Raw genomic sequence first — 14,753 nt, forward strand, 5'->3', positions numbered from 1 at the left:
AATTTCTCAATAAGAAACTTTTGGCCTAGGGGTGCCAAGAAAAATATTCTGATGCTCTAGGGCGCTGTGATTCAAAAACGTTTGGGAACCAGTTCTTTTACAATTTTTTTTTTTTTTTTATTAAAAATTAAATCATCTAGAAAGTAATATATAACTCTAGTTTCACTTCAGTCTCAAACTTGAAATTTTTACAATAATTTAGAATTATATGGACCTTGACTTAAGCAAAAAATTTATTTTTTTCTTTTTTGCAAACCCAAGATTTTTAGGCCTAAAGTTTGTAAAATTTTAAAAATACAATAAAAACAGTAGGACACAGATCTCAGACTTCAGCATTTTTGGTAACAAACTACTAGTACATACAGTATGTATCTCTCACCAATAACTGAAACCTGATACTTCTTTCAAAGCTGATATGTCACCTTGAAAAGTCATATTTTTGCAAATATTTTGTTCTCGTTGGGCCCTCTCTTTCACCATTAAAGTTAAATAAGGTAATCTATGCATACACCCATGTAGGCCAAACTTTGAGAACAATGGTTGTTGTCCCAAGACTCTATCATATCCAAGTCATGAGATATTTGCATTTGCGTAAATGCCTAGAAACACAAAATCATTGTCTACCATTTCGACAGGAAGCAAAAATGGTCAAGCAACCAGAAAATTCATAATTGGACCTTATAATTTAGGTACATCTGTCTGGAAGGGAATTCTAGAACAAAAATAAAACTACTATTTAAAGTAAATGATTTTCACTTGTCAATGCTTGGATTGGCTTGAAACAACTAAGGCAAAGGGTAACCGTATGAAAGTGCAGTTGTAAACAAGAATATGTACAGTCCAAACTGGAGATATTTGTACCATAGTGAACAAAAATTTATCAGTGCAATGATGAAAGTATCCATAGCCAAGTGATCATATGGAGTGCTGATGCAGTTTGTCTGTCCTTCAAACACCTCTAACCAAGGTACCAGTGTGACTTTTACTTAATGCACTTATACTCTTATCAAAGTTGAGTGTTTGGTAAATTATCCATGTCATAAAGGCTCAGGTCATTATTAGTCCTCTGAATCTATGTAGTCCAACTCTCTGTCAGAAAGATGTTGAGCTGGAGGCATCCGGTATCTGATATTTTTCCAAAACCTTGTGTTACGGTGAAGACTCTCTTCTGTGAACTCTCCTTTCCATCGCACAACACCTTGCTTCTGTTTGATGTACTGAATGGACTCTGGCATGTAGGTGTAATTCGTTATCTTCTCCAGCTCAATCAAAATTACTTTAATTTTATTCCGAATGAGAGCATCATACATGGCTATTTTCTGTTCAAAATCATCACCAAGGCTGTTCTCACTTGATATATCTCCTAAGACAATAATCAACCTTCTGCTTTGGGAGATCGCCTCATCCACAAGGTCTGCAATGGCTGCAAAAACACAAAAAGGTAGGCTTACATTTCTACCAATAAATCCCCCCACTTATCACAAAACAATAAGAAACTATTCATACTATATACATGAGAAATTAATAAGCATGTTTCTGCCATCCAGTATTTCTAGCAATGTACTGAATACGGGCATGTGAAATACTTGCCTTGGCCTGGCAGATCATCCCGTCCAATTATAAATAATCGATAATCACACTGTTTCTCAAGCACTTCAGGCAATACTTTAAGTACAAATATGTTCATCTCATAACTTGTTCCCATATTTTTTTTTGGATACATGATGTAGGCATCATACATCTTTCCATCTGCAAATGTAGCATTATAAAAAATAAAAGCTTTTATTCTTCAAATAAAATAATGTAGATCTTGTTTTTATTCTACTTCTGCTACAGAACATTTACCTAACGTGGTGTATCAGACAGATGTAGTACATCCGGAAAGTATTCATAGCGCTTCACTTTTTCCCATATTTTGTTAAGTTACAGCCTTATTCCATAATGGTATAAATTTATTTTTTCCCTCAAAATTCTATACACAATACCCCATGACGACGTGAAAAAAGTATTTTTGAGATTTTTGCAAATGTATTAAACATAAAAAAACTAATAAATCAAATGTACGTAAGTGTTCACAGCCTTTGCTCAATACTTTGTTGATGCACCTTTGGCAGCAATTACAACCTCAAGTCTTTTTGAATATGATGCCACAAGCTTGGCACACCTATCTTTGGGCAGTTTTGCCCATTCCTCTTTGCAGCATCTCTCAAGCTCCATCAGGTTTGATGGGAAGCGTTGGTGCACAGCAAATTTCAGATCTCTCCAGAGATGTTCAATCGGATTTAAGTCTGGGCTCTGGCTGGGCCACTCAAGGACATTCACAGAGTTGTACTGAAGCCACTCCTTTGATATCTTGGCTGTGTGCTTAGAGTCGTTGTCCTGCTAAAAGATGAACCATTGCCCCAGTCTGAAGTCAAGAGCACTCTGGAGCAGGTTTTCATCCAGAATGTCTCTGTACATTGCTGCATTCATCTTTCCCTCTATCCTGACTAGTCTCCCTGTTCCTGATGCTGAAAAACATCACCACAGCATGATGCTGCCACCACCATGCTTCACTGTTGGGATGGTATTGGTCTTTTGATCAGCGGTGCCTGGTTTCCTCCAAACGTGACGCCTGGCATTTACGTCAAAGAGTTCAATCTTTGTCTCATCAGACCAGAGAATTTTGTATCTCATGGTCTGAGAGTCCTTCAGGCGTATTTTGGGAAACTCCAGGTGGGCTGCCATGTGCTTTTTACTAAGAAGTGGCTTCCGTCTGGCCACTCTACCATACAGGCCTGATTGGTGGATTGCAGCAGAGATGGTTGTCCTCCTGGTAGGTTCTCCTCACTCCACAGAGGAATGCTGTAGCTCTAACAGAGTGACCATCGGGTTCTTGGTCACCTCCCTGACTAGGGCCGATTGCTCAGAGCCGATGATCAGTTGAAACAGGATGCACCTTAGCTCAATTTTGAGCTTCATGGCAAAGGCTGTGAATACTTATGTAGATGTGATTTCTTAGTTTTTTCTTTTTAATACATTTGCAAAAATTGCAAAAAATACTTTTTCACGTTGTCATTATGGGGTATTGTATGTAGAATTTGGAGGGAAACTCGTTATTTATTCCATTTTGGAATAAGGCTGTAACATTAAAAAAAATGTACAAAAAGTGAAGCGCTGTGAATACTTTCCGGATGCACTGTATATGGTTTGTTTCAGCCTTGTAAATTGTGCTCAAAAGAGTTTAAGGTACAGGTTGAGTATCCCATATCCAAATATTCCGAAATACGGAATATTCCGAAATACGGACTTTTTTGAGTGAGATTGAGATAGTGAAACCTTTGTTTTTTGATGGCTCAATGTACACAAACTTTGTTTAATACACAAAGTTATTAATAATAATGTATTAAATGACCTTCAGGCTGTGTATATAAGGTGTATATGAAACATAAATGAATTGTGTGAATGTAGACACACTTTGTTTAATGCACAAAGTTATAAAAAATATTGGCTAAAATTACTTTCAGGCTGTGTATAAGGTGTATATGTAACATAAATGCATTCTGTGCTTAGATTTAGGTCCCATCACCCTGATATCTCATTATGGTATGCAATTATTCCAAAATACGGAAAAATCCGCTATCCAAAATATCTCTGGTCCCAAGCATTTTGGATAAGGGATACTCAACCTGTACTAGCAAATGTAATCAAAAGTTCAGAGTTAGTATTAAGTATTTCCAGTCATTATGTACACTGTATAGAAGTTTACCGGTACTGCGTGAGGGGCCGGAGCAGAAGTAGAAATTATGAACAAAATTTTGAGGGAGCCCCTGTACACGTATCCAGCTCTTCTTCAAAATCAAATCACCTTCTATACATATTGACTAGAACCATACAACAGTATTTTGTACATGTATAGTTAAAATGTCACTGGCCATAATAATGCGCTGCATGTATCAGAATTCTCTCAGGTTTTTTAAATTGAAAATACAGTGACACAACTGACAAAGTATACATGTTATTTGCAACACACGCTTACAAAGTGCATTACACATAATCTATTGATTACAGAAGTACTGTATGTGATATACGTGGCTTGCTCCTAACCTAGGGTGACCATAATATCCCTTTAATCTAGGACACCTATGATTTACACAGGTTCTGTGGCTGGCTAAACTCTAGCCTGAATTTCACCTGGTTTTAGCCAGCCACAGAACCTGTGTAAATCATATGTGTCCCACATAAAAGGGATATTATGGTCACCTTACCTAACCTTCCATTTAGCTTGCATACAGAAACATCAAAAATGTATTCAAAATGGGCTTGAGCTACAGAACTAAGGGGGTCATTCTGACCCGATCGCACGCTGCAGTTTATCGCAGTGGTGCGATCGGGTCAGTACTGCGCATGCGCCGGCGCAGGCCAGAGGGCCGAAGGCCGTCGGCCCGATGCGATCGCCTCTGCCTGATTGAAAGGCAGGGGCGGTCGCTGGGCGGGGCGGAACAGCGGCATTTGGCCGCCGTTTCGTGGGCGCGCTCCGGCCAACGCAGGCGTGGCCAGATCGAACGGGGGGCGGGCCGCAGCGGCTGCGTGACATCACACGCAGCCGCTGCTGGCCGGAGAGCGATGAGTAGCTCCCGGCCAGCGCGCTAAAGCAGCGCTGGTCGGGAGCTACTCTTGAAGTGCAAAGGCATCGTTGCTGTGCGATGCCTTTGCACTTCTGCGGGGGGGGGGGGGGGGGGGGGGGGGCACTGCAATGCGGGATAGCCTTGTGCTGGGCGTCTCCCCGCATGTCAGTGTGAATGATCGTAGCACAGCTACGATCATCTCGGAATTACCCCCTAAATCCTGCCTAAGTCCTGTGTCCAGAAATGGCAACAACATTTCTCTTACGTCCTAGAGGATGCTGGGGTCCACATTAGTACCATAGGGTATAGATGGGTCCACTAGGAGCCATGGGAACTTTAAGAAATTAATAGTGTGGGATGGCTCCTCCCTCTATGCCCCTCCTACCAGACTCAGTTTAGAAAATGTGCCCGGAGGAGCTGGTCACAGCTAGGGGAGTTCTTAGGAATTTTCTTAGTTTTTTTATTTTATTAGAACATTAGGTACAGGAAGGATGCTGGCAACAGTCTTCCTGCTTTGTGGGACTTAGAGGGGGGAGTAGGAACCAACTCTAGAAGTTAATGGTTCTCCATCTCCGCTGACAGGACACTGAGCTCCTGAAGGTGATGATCGCAAGCCCACAAGGCGATCGCTCACTCCCGCAGCACGGCCGCCACCCCCTAACAGAGCCAGAAGATAGAAGAGTGGCGAGTACAGCGCCGGCGTCCCGGTTAGCAGGTCGCCGGCGGGTATGGAGGCACAAGGGTGGGAATACAGTTCAGACTGGTCACAGACGCTAACCGGGGCTAATCCCGCTGTTAGCAAAGATACCTCCGGCCACTACAATAAAATTTGTGCGGGAAGCTGCGCGCCATTACAGGGGGCGGGGCTTCTCCTCAGAGCAGATCCAGCGTTCACCAGCGCCATTTTCCTCCCTGCAGACATAGAAGAAGACGCTGACAGGGAGCGCTGACCCTCCACATGACTCCAGTTACTGCGATACAAGGGTGTTATAGACAGGGGGGAGTGCATTGTTAGTAATAATCAACCTATTAAGGTTAGTTACTCAGCGCCGGGCTTTTATCATAATAACTGCTCACAAGGGCACTGTGTGGCTGGCTCTTTAGACTCTGTGACTTTGGGGGAAACTGTATCTGACGTGTGTGTGTGTGTGTGTGTGTGTGTCCCACATTACCATGTCTAAGGACTCGGTGTCCTGTGCTGCAGAGTGTTTATCTTCTCCTGAGAAGTCTATTCCATGTACTCAGGACTGCAATATACTGTCTTAGCTTTCTGAATCCGAACCCCCCATGGGTGGATTCTTTAAGGGAAATGATAGCCCAGATCTACACTAGGATGTCACATACTGAGAAAGAGACACAGTTTTTGAGGAAATCTGTGGAGGGGTCACAGTATTTGGCCCCCACTACTTCATCAAAAACACCACCTACATACCCACGAAGGCATACTCTTGCCCAGATAATGCAAGCTGACACTGATACCAACTCTTATACAGGGGACGGTGCTGGGGATATGCTGGGGAAGGGGGGGGGGGATGCATCCCTTGCTAAAGGGGTGCAACTAATGATTGAAGCCATTAGGGATGTTTTACACATTTCTGAGAACGTACCTGAACAGGTGGAGGAATCTTATTTTACAGAAATTAAGAAATCCTCGCTTACCTTTCCGGCTTCCTCTTTGTTTGAAAAATCCTGGGAAAACCCAGAGAAAAAAAAATCCAGATCCCAAAAAGGGTTCTCCTTGCTTTTCCTTTTCCTGAAGAGGATAGAAAAAAAGAGGAAAACCCACCTATAGTTGACGCATCTGTATCTAGATTGTCAAAAAAGGTGGTTTTACCTGTTCCTGGTTCAACCGCTTTAAAAGAGCCGGCTGACCGCAAGATTGAGACTACGTTCAAATCAATATACACAGCTACTGGTGTCGCTTTAAGGCCCACTATTGCTTGTGCGTGGATTTCTAAAGCTTTAGAAAAGTGGTCAGGCACATTGCTAGAGGACTTCGATACTATGGATAGAAGTGACATTGATTTGTTTGTACGTCACATACAGGATTCTGCAGGGTTCATGGTGGAGGCCATGAAGGACCTTGGCATGCTGGATGCATGGGCTACTTCTATAGTGGTGTCGGCACGCAGAGGACTCTGGCTACGCCAATGGACTGCGGATGCAGAATCCAAGAGAAGTGTGGGGAACCTACCCTTCACAGGTCACTGTATGGGGATGCTTTGGATGCATGGATCTCCACGGCAACTGCGGGTAAGTCAACCTTTCTTCCCTCAGCAGCACCAATGGCTAGGAAATCTTATCCTTCGCCTACACTGCAGTCCTTTCAGACCGCAAAATTTAAGAAATCCAAACCCCCTCCCACCTTCTTTAGAGGAGGTCGGGGAAAGTCCAGAAAACCTGAACCATCAGGTTCCGAGGAACAGAAACCAGGTTCTGCTTCCTCAAAATCTTCAGCATGACGATGGACCTCCCAGCCCCAGAGGTCGGGCAGGTGGGATCGAGATTAAAAGCTTTCAGTCACGTTTGTGCATCATCATGCCTAGACCCCTGGGTAAAGGATATTGTGGCCCAGGGATACAGACTGGAGTTTCAAGAACTCCCACCTCACAGATTCTTCAAATCAGGCTTACCAGATTCACTGACAGACAGCGCTATCCTACAGGAAGCCATCCAAAAATTGGTTCAAGCAAATGTCATTGTTCTTGTTCCACTCCACCTACAACACCAGGGTTATTACTCAAACCTGTTTGTGGTACCGAAACCGGACGGTTCGGTAAGGCCGATATAAAACCTAAAGTCATTAAACCCCTACTTGAGGGAATTCAAATTCAATATGGAGTCTCTGAGAACGGTGATCTCAGGTCTGGAAGAGGGGGAATTCCTGGTATCCCTGGATATAAAGGATGCGTACCTTCACATTCCGATCTGGCCACTTCACCAGGCTTATCTCAGATTTGCGCTGCTGGACTGTTACTATTAGTTCAAGCACTGCCATTTGGCCTCTCCACAACACAACACAGAGGGTATTCACCAAAGTCATGGCGTAGATGAGGGTGTGAACATAATGCCATATTTGGACGATCTGCTGATAAAAGCATCTTCCAAGGAGAAGTTGTTGCAGAGTATTGCTCTCTCAACTCGACTACTCCAGGATCATGGGTGGATCCTGAATCTTCCAAAGTCACATTTGGAGCCGACAAGGAGACTGCATTTCCTGGGAATGATACCCAATACGGAAGTGCAGAAGGTGTTTCTACCGGTGGAGAAAGCGTTTGTGATCCAATCAATGGTCCGGGAACTCCAGAAGCCGACCAGGGTATCGGTTCAGTGCATTCGCCTTCTGGGGAAGATGGTTTCCTCCTACGAGGCTCTTAAGTACGGAGGATTCCAATGTTAGAGATGAGCGCCTGAAATTTTTCGGGTTTTGTGTTTTGGTTTTGGGTTCGGTTCCGCGGCCGTGTTTTGGGTTCGAACGCGTTTTGGCAAAACCTCACCGAATTATTTTTGTCGGATTCGGGTGTGTTTTGGATTCGGGTGTTTTTTTCCAAAAACACTAAAAAACAGCTTAAATCATAGAATTTGGGGGTCATTTTGATCCCAAAGTATTATTAACCTCAAAAACCATAATTTACACTCATTTTCAGTCTATTCTGAATACCTCACACCTCACAATATTATTTTTAGTCCTAAAATTTGCACCGAGGTCGCTGTGTGAGTAAGATAAGCGACCCTAGTGGCCGACACAAACACCGGGCCCATCTAGGAGTGGCACTGCAGTGTCACGCAGGATGTCCCTTCCAAAAAACCCTCCCCAAACAGCACATGACGCAAAGAAAAAAAGAGGCGCAATGAGGTAGCTGTGTGAGTAAGATTAGCAACCCTAGTGGCCGACACAAACACCGGGCCCATCTAGGAGTGGCACTGCAGTGTCACGCAGGATGGCCCTTCCAAAAAACCCTCCCCAAACAGCACATGACGCAAAGAAAAAAAGAGGCGCAATGAGGTAGCTGACTGTGTGAGTAAGATTAGCGACCCTAGTGGCCGACACAAACACCGGGCACATCTAGGAGTGGCACTGCAGTGTCACGCAGGATGTCCCTTCCAAAAAACCCTCCCCAAACAGCACATGACGCAAAGAAAAAAAGAGGCGCAATGAGGTAGCTGTGTGAGTAAGATTAGCGACCCTAGTGGCCGACACAAACACCGGGCACATCTAGGAGTGGCACTGCAGTGTCACGCAGGATGTCCCTTCCAAAAAACCCTCCCCAAACAGCACATGACGCAAAGAAAAAAAGAGGCGCAATGAGGTAGCTGTGTGAGTAAGATTAGCGACCCTAGTGGCCGACACAAACACCGGGCCCATCTAGGAGTGGCACTGCAGTGTCACGCAGGATGTCCCTTCCAAAAAACCCTCCCCAATCAGCACATGATGCAAAGAAAAAGAAAAGAAAAAAGAGGTGCAAGATGGAATTATCCTTGGGCCTTCCCATCCACCCTTATGTTGTATAAACAAAACAGGACATGCACACTTTAACCAACCCATCATTTCAGTGACAGGGTCTGCCACACGACTGTGACTGATATGACGGGTTGGTTTGGACCCCCCCCCAAAAAGAAGCAATTAATCTCTCCTTGCACAAACTGGCTCTACAGAGGCAAGATGTCCACCTCATCTTCACCCTCCGATATATCACCGTGTACATCCCCCTCCTCACAGATTATCAATTCGTCCCCACTGGAATCCACCATCTCAGCTCCCTGTGTACTTTGTGGAGGCAATTGCTGCTGGTCAATGTCTCCGCGGAGGAATTGATTATAATTCATTTTAATGAACATCATCTTCTCCACATTTTCTGGATGTAACCTCGTACGCCGATTGCTGACAAGGTGAGCGGCGGCACTAAACACTCTTTCGGAGTACACACTTGTGGGAGGGCAACTTAGGTAGAATAAAGCCAGTTTGTGCAAGGGCCTCCAAATTGCCTCTTTTTCCTGCCAGTATAAGTACGGACTGTGTGACGTGCCTACTTGGATGCGGTCACTCATATAATCCTCCACCATTCTATCAATGTTGAGAGAATCATATGCAGTGACAGTAGACGACATGTCCGTAATCGTTGTCAGGTCCTTCAGTCCGGACCAGATGTCAGCATCAGCAGTCGCTCCAGACTGCCCTGCATCACCGCCAGCGGGTGGGCTCGGAATTCTGAGCCTTTTCCTCGCACCCCCAGTTGCGGGAGAATGTGAAGGAGGAGATGTTGACAGGTCGCGTTCCGCTTGACTTGACAATTTTGTCACCAGCAGGTCTTTCAACCCCAGCAGACCTGTGTCTGCCGGAAAGAGAGATCCAAGGTAGGCTTTAAATCTAGGATCGAGCACGGTGGCCAAAATGTAGTGCTCTGATTTCAACAGATTGACCACCCGTGAATCCTTGTTAAGCGAATTAAGGGCTGCATCCACAAGTCCCACATGCCTAGCGGAATCGCTCCGTGTTAGCTCCTTCTTCAATGCCTCCAGCTTCTTCTGCAAAAGCCTGATGAGGGGAATGACCTGACTCAGGCTGGCAGTGTCTGAACTGACTTCACGTGTGGCAAGTTCAAAGGGCATCAGAACCTTGCACAACGTTGAAATCATTCTCCACTGCACTTGAGACAGGTGCATTCCATCTCCTATATCGTGCTCAATTGTATAGGCTTGAATGGCCTTTTGCTGCTCCTCCAACCTCTGAAGCATATAGAGGGTTGAATTCCACCTCGTTACCACTTCTTGCTTCAGATGATGGCAGGGCAGGTTCAGTAGTTTTTGGTGGTGCTCCAGTCTTCTGTACGTGGTGCCTGTACGCCGAAAGTGTCCCGCAATTTTTCTGGCCACCGACAGCATCTCTTGCACGCCCCTGTCGTTTTTTAAAAAATTCTGCACCACCAAATTCAAGGTATGTGCAAAACATGGGACGTGCTGGAATTTGCCCATATTTAATGCACACACAATATTGCTGGCGTTGTCCGATGCCACAAATCCACAGGAGAGTCCAATTGGGGTAAGCCATTCCGCGATGATCTTCCTCAGTTGCCGTAAGAGGTTTTCAGCTGTGTGCGTATTCTGGAAAGCGGTGATACAAAGCGTAGCCTGCCTAGGAAAGAGTTGGCGTTTGCGAGATGCTGCTACTGGTGCCGCCACTGCTGTTCTTGCGGCGGGAGTCCATACATCTACCCAGTGGGCTGTCACAGTCATATAGTCCTGACCCTGCCCTGCTCCACTTGTCCACATGTCCGTGGTTAAGTGGACATTGGGTACAACTGCATTTTTTAGGACACTGGTGAGTCTTTTTCTGACGTCCGTGTACATTCTCGGTATCGCCTGCCTAGAGAAGTGGAACCTAGATGGTATTTGGTAACGGGGGCACACTGCCTCAATAAATTGTCTAGTTCCCTGTGAACTAACGGCGGATACCGGACGCACGTCTAACACCAACATAGTTGTCAAGGACTCAGTTATCCGCTTTGCAGTAGGATGACTGCTGTGATATTTCATCTTCCTCGCAAAGGACTGTTGAACAGTCAATTGCTTACTGGAAGTAGTACAAGTGGGCTTACGACTTCCCCTCTGGGATGACCATCGACTCCCAGCGGCAACAACAGCAGCGCCAGCAGCAGTAGGCGTTACACGCAAGGATGCATCGGAGGAATCCCAGGCAGGAGAGGACTCGTCAGACTTGCCAGTGACATGGCCTGCAGGACTATTGGCATTCCTGGGGAAGGAGGAAATTGACACTGAGGGAGTTGGTGGGGTGGTTTGCGTGAGCTTGGTTACAAGAGGAAGGGATTTACTGGTCAGTGGACTGCTTCCGCTGTCACCCAAAGTTTTTGAACTTGTCACTGACTTATTATGAATGCGCTGCAGGTGACGTATAAGGGAGGATGTTCCGAGGTGGTTAACGTCCTTACCCCTACTTATTACAGCTTGACAAAGGGAACACACGGCTTGACACCTGTTGTCCGCATTTCTGGTGAAATACCTCCACACCGAAGAGCTGATTTTTTTGGTATTTTCACCTGGCATGTCAACGGCCATATTCCTCCCACGGACAACAGGTGTCTCCCCGGGTGCCTGACTTAAACAAACCACCTCACCATCAGAATCCTCCTTGTCAATTTCCTCCCCAGCGCCAGCAACACCCATATCCTCCTCATCCTGGTGTACTTCAACACTGACATCTTCAATCTGACTATCAGGAACTGGACTGCGGGTGCTCCTTCCAGCACTTGCAGGGGGCGTGCAAATGGTGGAAGGCGCATGCTCTTCACGTCCAGTGTTGGGAAGGTCAGGCATCGCAACCGACACAATTGGACTCTCCTTGTGGATTTGGGATTTCAAAGAACGCACAGTTCTTTGCGGTGCTTTTGCCAGCTTGAGTCTTTTCAGTTTTCTAGCGAGAGGCTGAGTGCTTCCATCCTCATGTGAAGCTGAACCACTAGCCATGAACATAGGCCAGGGCCTCAGCAGTTCCTTGCCACTCCGTGTGGTAAATGGCATATTGGCAAGTTTACGCTTCTCCTCCGACAATTTTATTTTAGGTTTTGGAGTCCTTTTTTTTCTGATATTTGGTGTTTTGGATTTGACATGCTCTGTACTATGACATTGGGCATCGGCCATCGGCCTTGGCAGACGACGTTGCTGGCATTTCATCGTCTCGGCCATGACTAGTGGCAGCAGCTTCAGCACGAGGTGGAAGTGGATCTTGATCTTTCCCTAATTTTGGAACCTCAACTTTTTTGTTCTCCATATTTTATAGGCAGAACTAAAAGGCACCTCAGGTAAACAATGGAGATGGATGGATTGGATACTAGTATACAATTATGGACGGACTGCCACGGTTAGGTGGTATAAAAAAACCACGGTTAGGTGGTATATAATACAATTATGGATGGACGGACTGCCTGCCGAGTGCCGACACAGAGGTAGCCACAGCCGTGAACTACCGCACTGTACACTGGTTGATAAAGAGATAGTAGTATACTCGTAACAACTAGTATGACGACGGTATAAAGAATGAAAAAAAAACCACGGTTAGGTGGTATATATTATAATACAATTATGGTTGGACGGACTGCCTGCCGAGTGCCGACACAGAGGTAGCCACAGCCGTGAACTACCGCACTGTACACTGGTTGATAAAGAGATAGTAGTATACTCGTAACAACTAGTATGACGACGGTATAAAGAATGAAAAAAAAACCACGGTTAGGTGGTATATATTATAATACAATTATGGATGGACGGACTGCCTGCCGAGTGCCGACACAGAGGTAGCCACAGCCGTGAACTACCGCACTGTACACTGGTTGATAAAGAGATAGTAGTATACTCGTAACAACTAGTATGACGACGGTATAAAGAATGAAAAAAAAACCACGGTTAGGTGGTATATATTATAATACAATTATGGTTGGACGGACTGCCTGCCGAGTGCCGACACAGAGGTAGCCACAGCCGTGAACTACCGCACTGTACACTGGTTGATAAAGAGATAGTAGTATACTCGTAACAACTAGTATGACGACGGTATAAAGAATGAAAAAAAAACCACGGTTAGGTGGTATATAATACAATTATGGTTGGACGGACTGCCTGCCGAGTGCCGACACAGAGGTAGCCACAGCCGTGAACTACCGCACTGTACACTGGTTGATAAAGAGATAGTAGTATACTCGTAACAACTAGTATGACGACGGTATAAAGAATGAAAAAAAAACCACGGTTAGGTGGTATATATTATAATACAATTATGGTTGGACGGACTGCCTGCCGAGTGCCGACACAGAGGTAGCCACAGCCGTGAACTACCGCACTGTACACTGGTTGATAAAGAGATAGTAGTATACTCGTAACAACTAGTATGACGACGGTATAAAGAATGAAAAAAAAACCACGGTTAGGTGGTATATAATACAATTATGGTTGGACGGACTGCCTGCCGAGTGCCGACACAGAGGTAGCCACAGCCGTGAACTACCGCACTGTACACTGGTTGATAAAGAGATAGTAGTATACTCGTAACAACTAGTATGACGACGGTATAAAGAATGAAAAAAAAACCACGGTTAGGTGGTATATATTATAATACAATTATGGATGGACGGACTGCCTGCCGAGTGCCGACACAGAGGTAGCCACAGCCGTGAACTACCGCACTGTACACTGGTTGATAAAGAGATAGTAGTATACTCGTAACAACTAGTATGACGACGGTATAAAGAATGAAAAAAAAACCACGGTTAGGTGGTATATATTATAATACAATTATGGATGGACGGACTGCCTGCCGAGTGCCGACACAGAGGTAGCCACAGCCGTGAACTACCGCACTGTACACTGGTTGATAAAGAGATAGTAGTATACTCGTAACAACTAGTATGACGACGGTATAAAGAATGAAAAAAAAACCACGGTTAGGTGGTATATAATACAATTATGGTTGGACGGACTGCCTGCCGAGTGCCGACACAGAGGTAGCCACAGCCGTGAACTACCGCACTGTACACTGGTTGATAAAGAGATAGTAGTATACTCGTAACAACTAGTATGACGACGGTATAAAGAATGAAAAAAAAACCACGGTTAGGTGGTATATATTATAATACAATTATGGATGGACGGACTGCCTGCCGAGTGCCGACACAGAGGTAGCCACAGCCGTGAACTACCGCACTGTACTGTGTCTGCTGCTAATATAGACTGGTTGATAAAGAGATAGTATACAATACTACTAATATACTGGTGGTCAGGCACTGGTCACCACTAGTCACACTGGCAGTGGCACTCCTGCAGCAAAAGTGTGCACTGTTTAATTTTAATATAATATTATTTATCATGTACTCCTGGCTCCTGCTATAACAACCTGCAGTGCTCCCCAGTCTACCCCACAATTATAAGCTTTATATACAATACATTGATGTGCAGCACACTGGGCTGAGCAGTGCACACAGACTGAGTCACTGTGTGACTGTGTATCGTTTTTTTTCAGGCAGAGAACGGATATATTAAATAAAACAAACAACTGCACTGTCTCTGGTGGTCACTGGTCACTGTGGTCGTCAGTCACTAAACTCTGTCTGCACTCTCTTCTAATCTACAGTATCACAG

General features: G+C 45.0%; 1 protein-coding gene across 6 annotated transcripts in view; it reads right to left on the reverse strand.

Moving 5' to 3' along the window:
- Positions 1–215: 215 nt before the first annotated feature.
- The window catches only part of LOC135023985 (interleukin-1 receptor type 1-like), a 189,121-nt gene continuing 174,583 nt past the window's right edge, over positions 216–14,753 (reverse strand). For all 6 annotated transcript variants that reach the window (XM_063953429.1, XM_063953434.1, XM_063953431.1 and 3 more), the window contains 2 exons: positions 1,591–1,749; positions 216–1,423 (listed from right to left, as the gene is read on the reverse strand). In XM_063953429.1, the coding sequence (XP_063809499.1) occupies positions 1,059–1,423; positions 1,591–1,749 (524 nt within the window). In that variant the 3' untranslated portion in view covers positions 216–1,058. The remainder of the gene's footprint in view (positions 1,424–1,590; positions 1,750–14,753) is intronic.

Source organism: Pseudophryne corroboree, chromosome 2 (genome assembly GCF_028390025.1).
Source record: "Pseudophryne corroboree isolate aPseCor3 chromosome 2, aPseCor3.hap2, whole genome shotgun sequence".
NCBI classification, from domain to species: Eukaryota; Metazoa; Chordata; class Amphibia; order Anura; family Myobatrachidae; genus Pseudophryne; species Pseudophryne corroboree.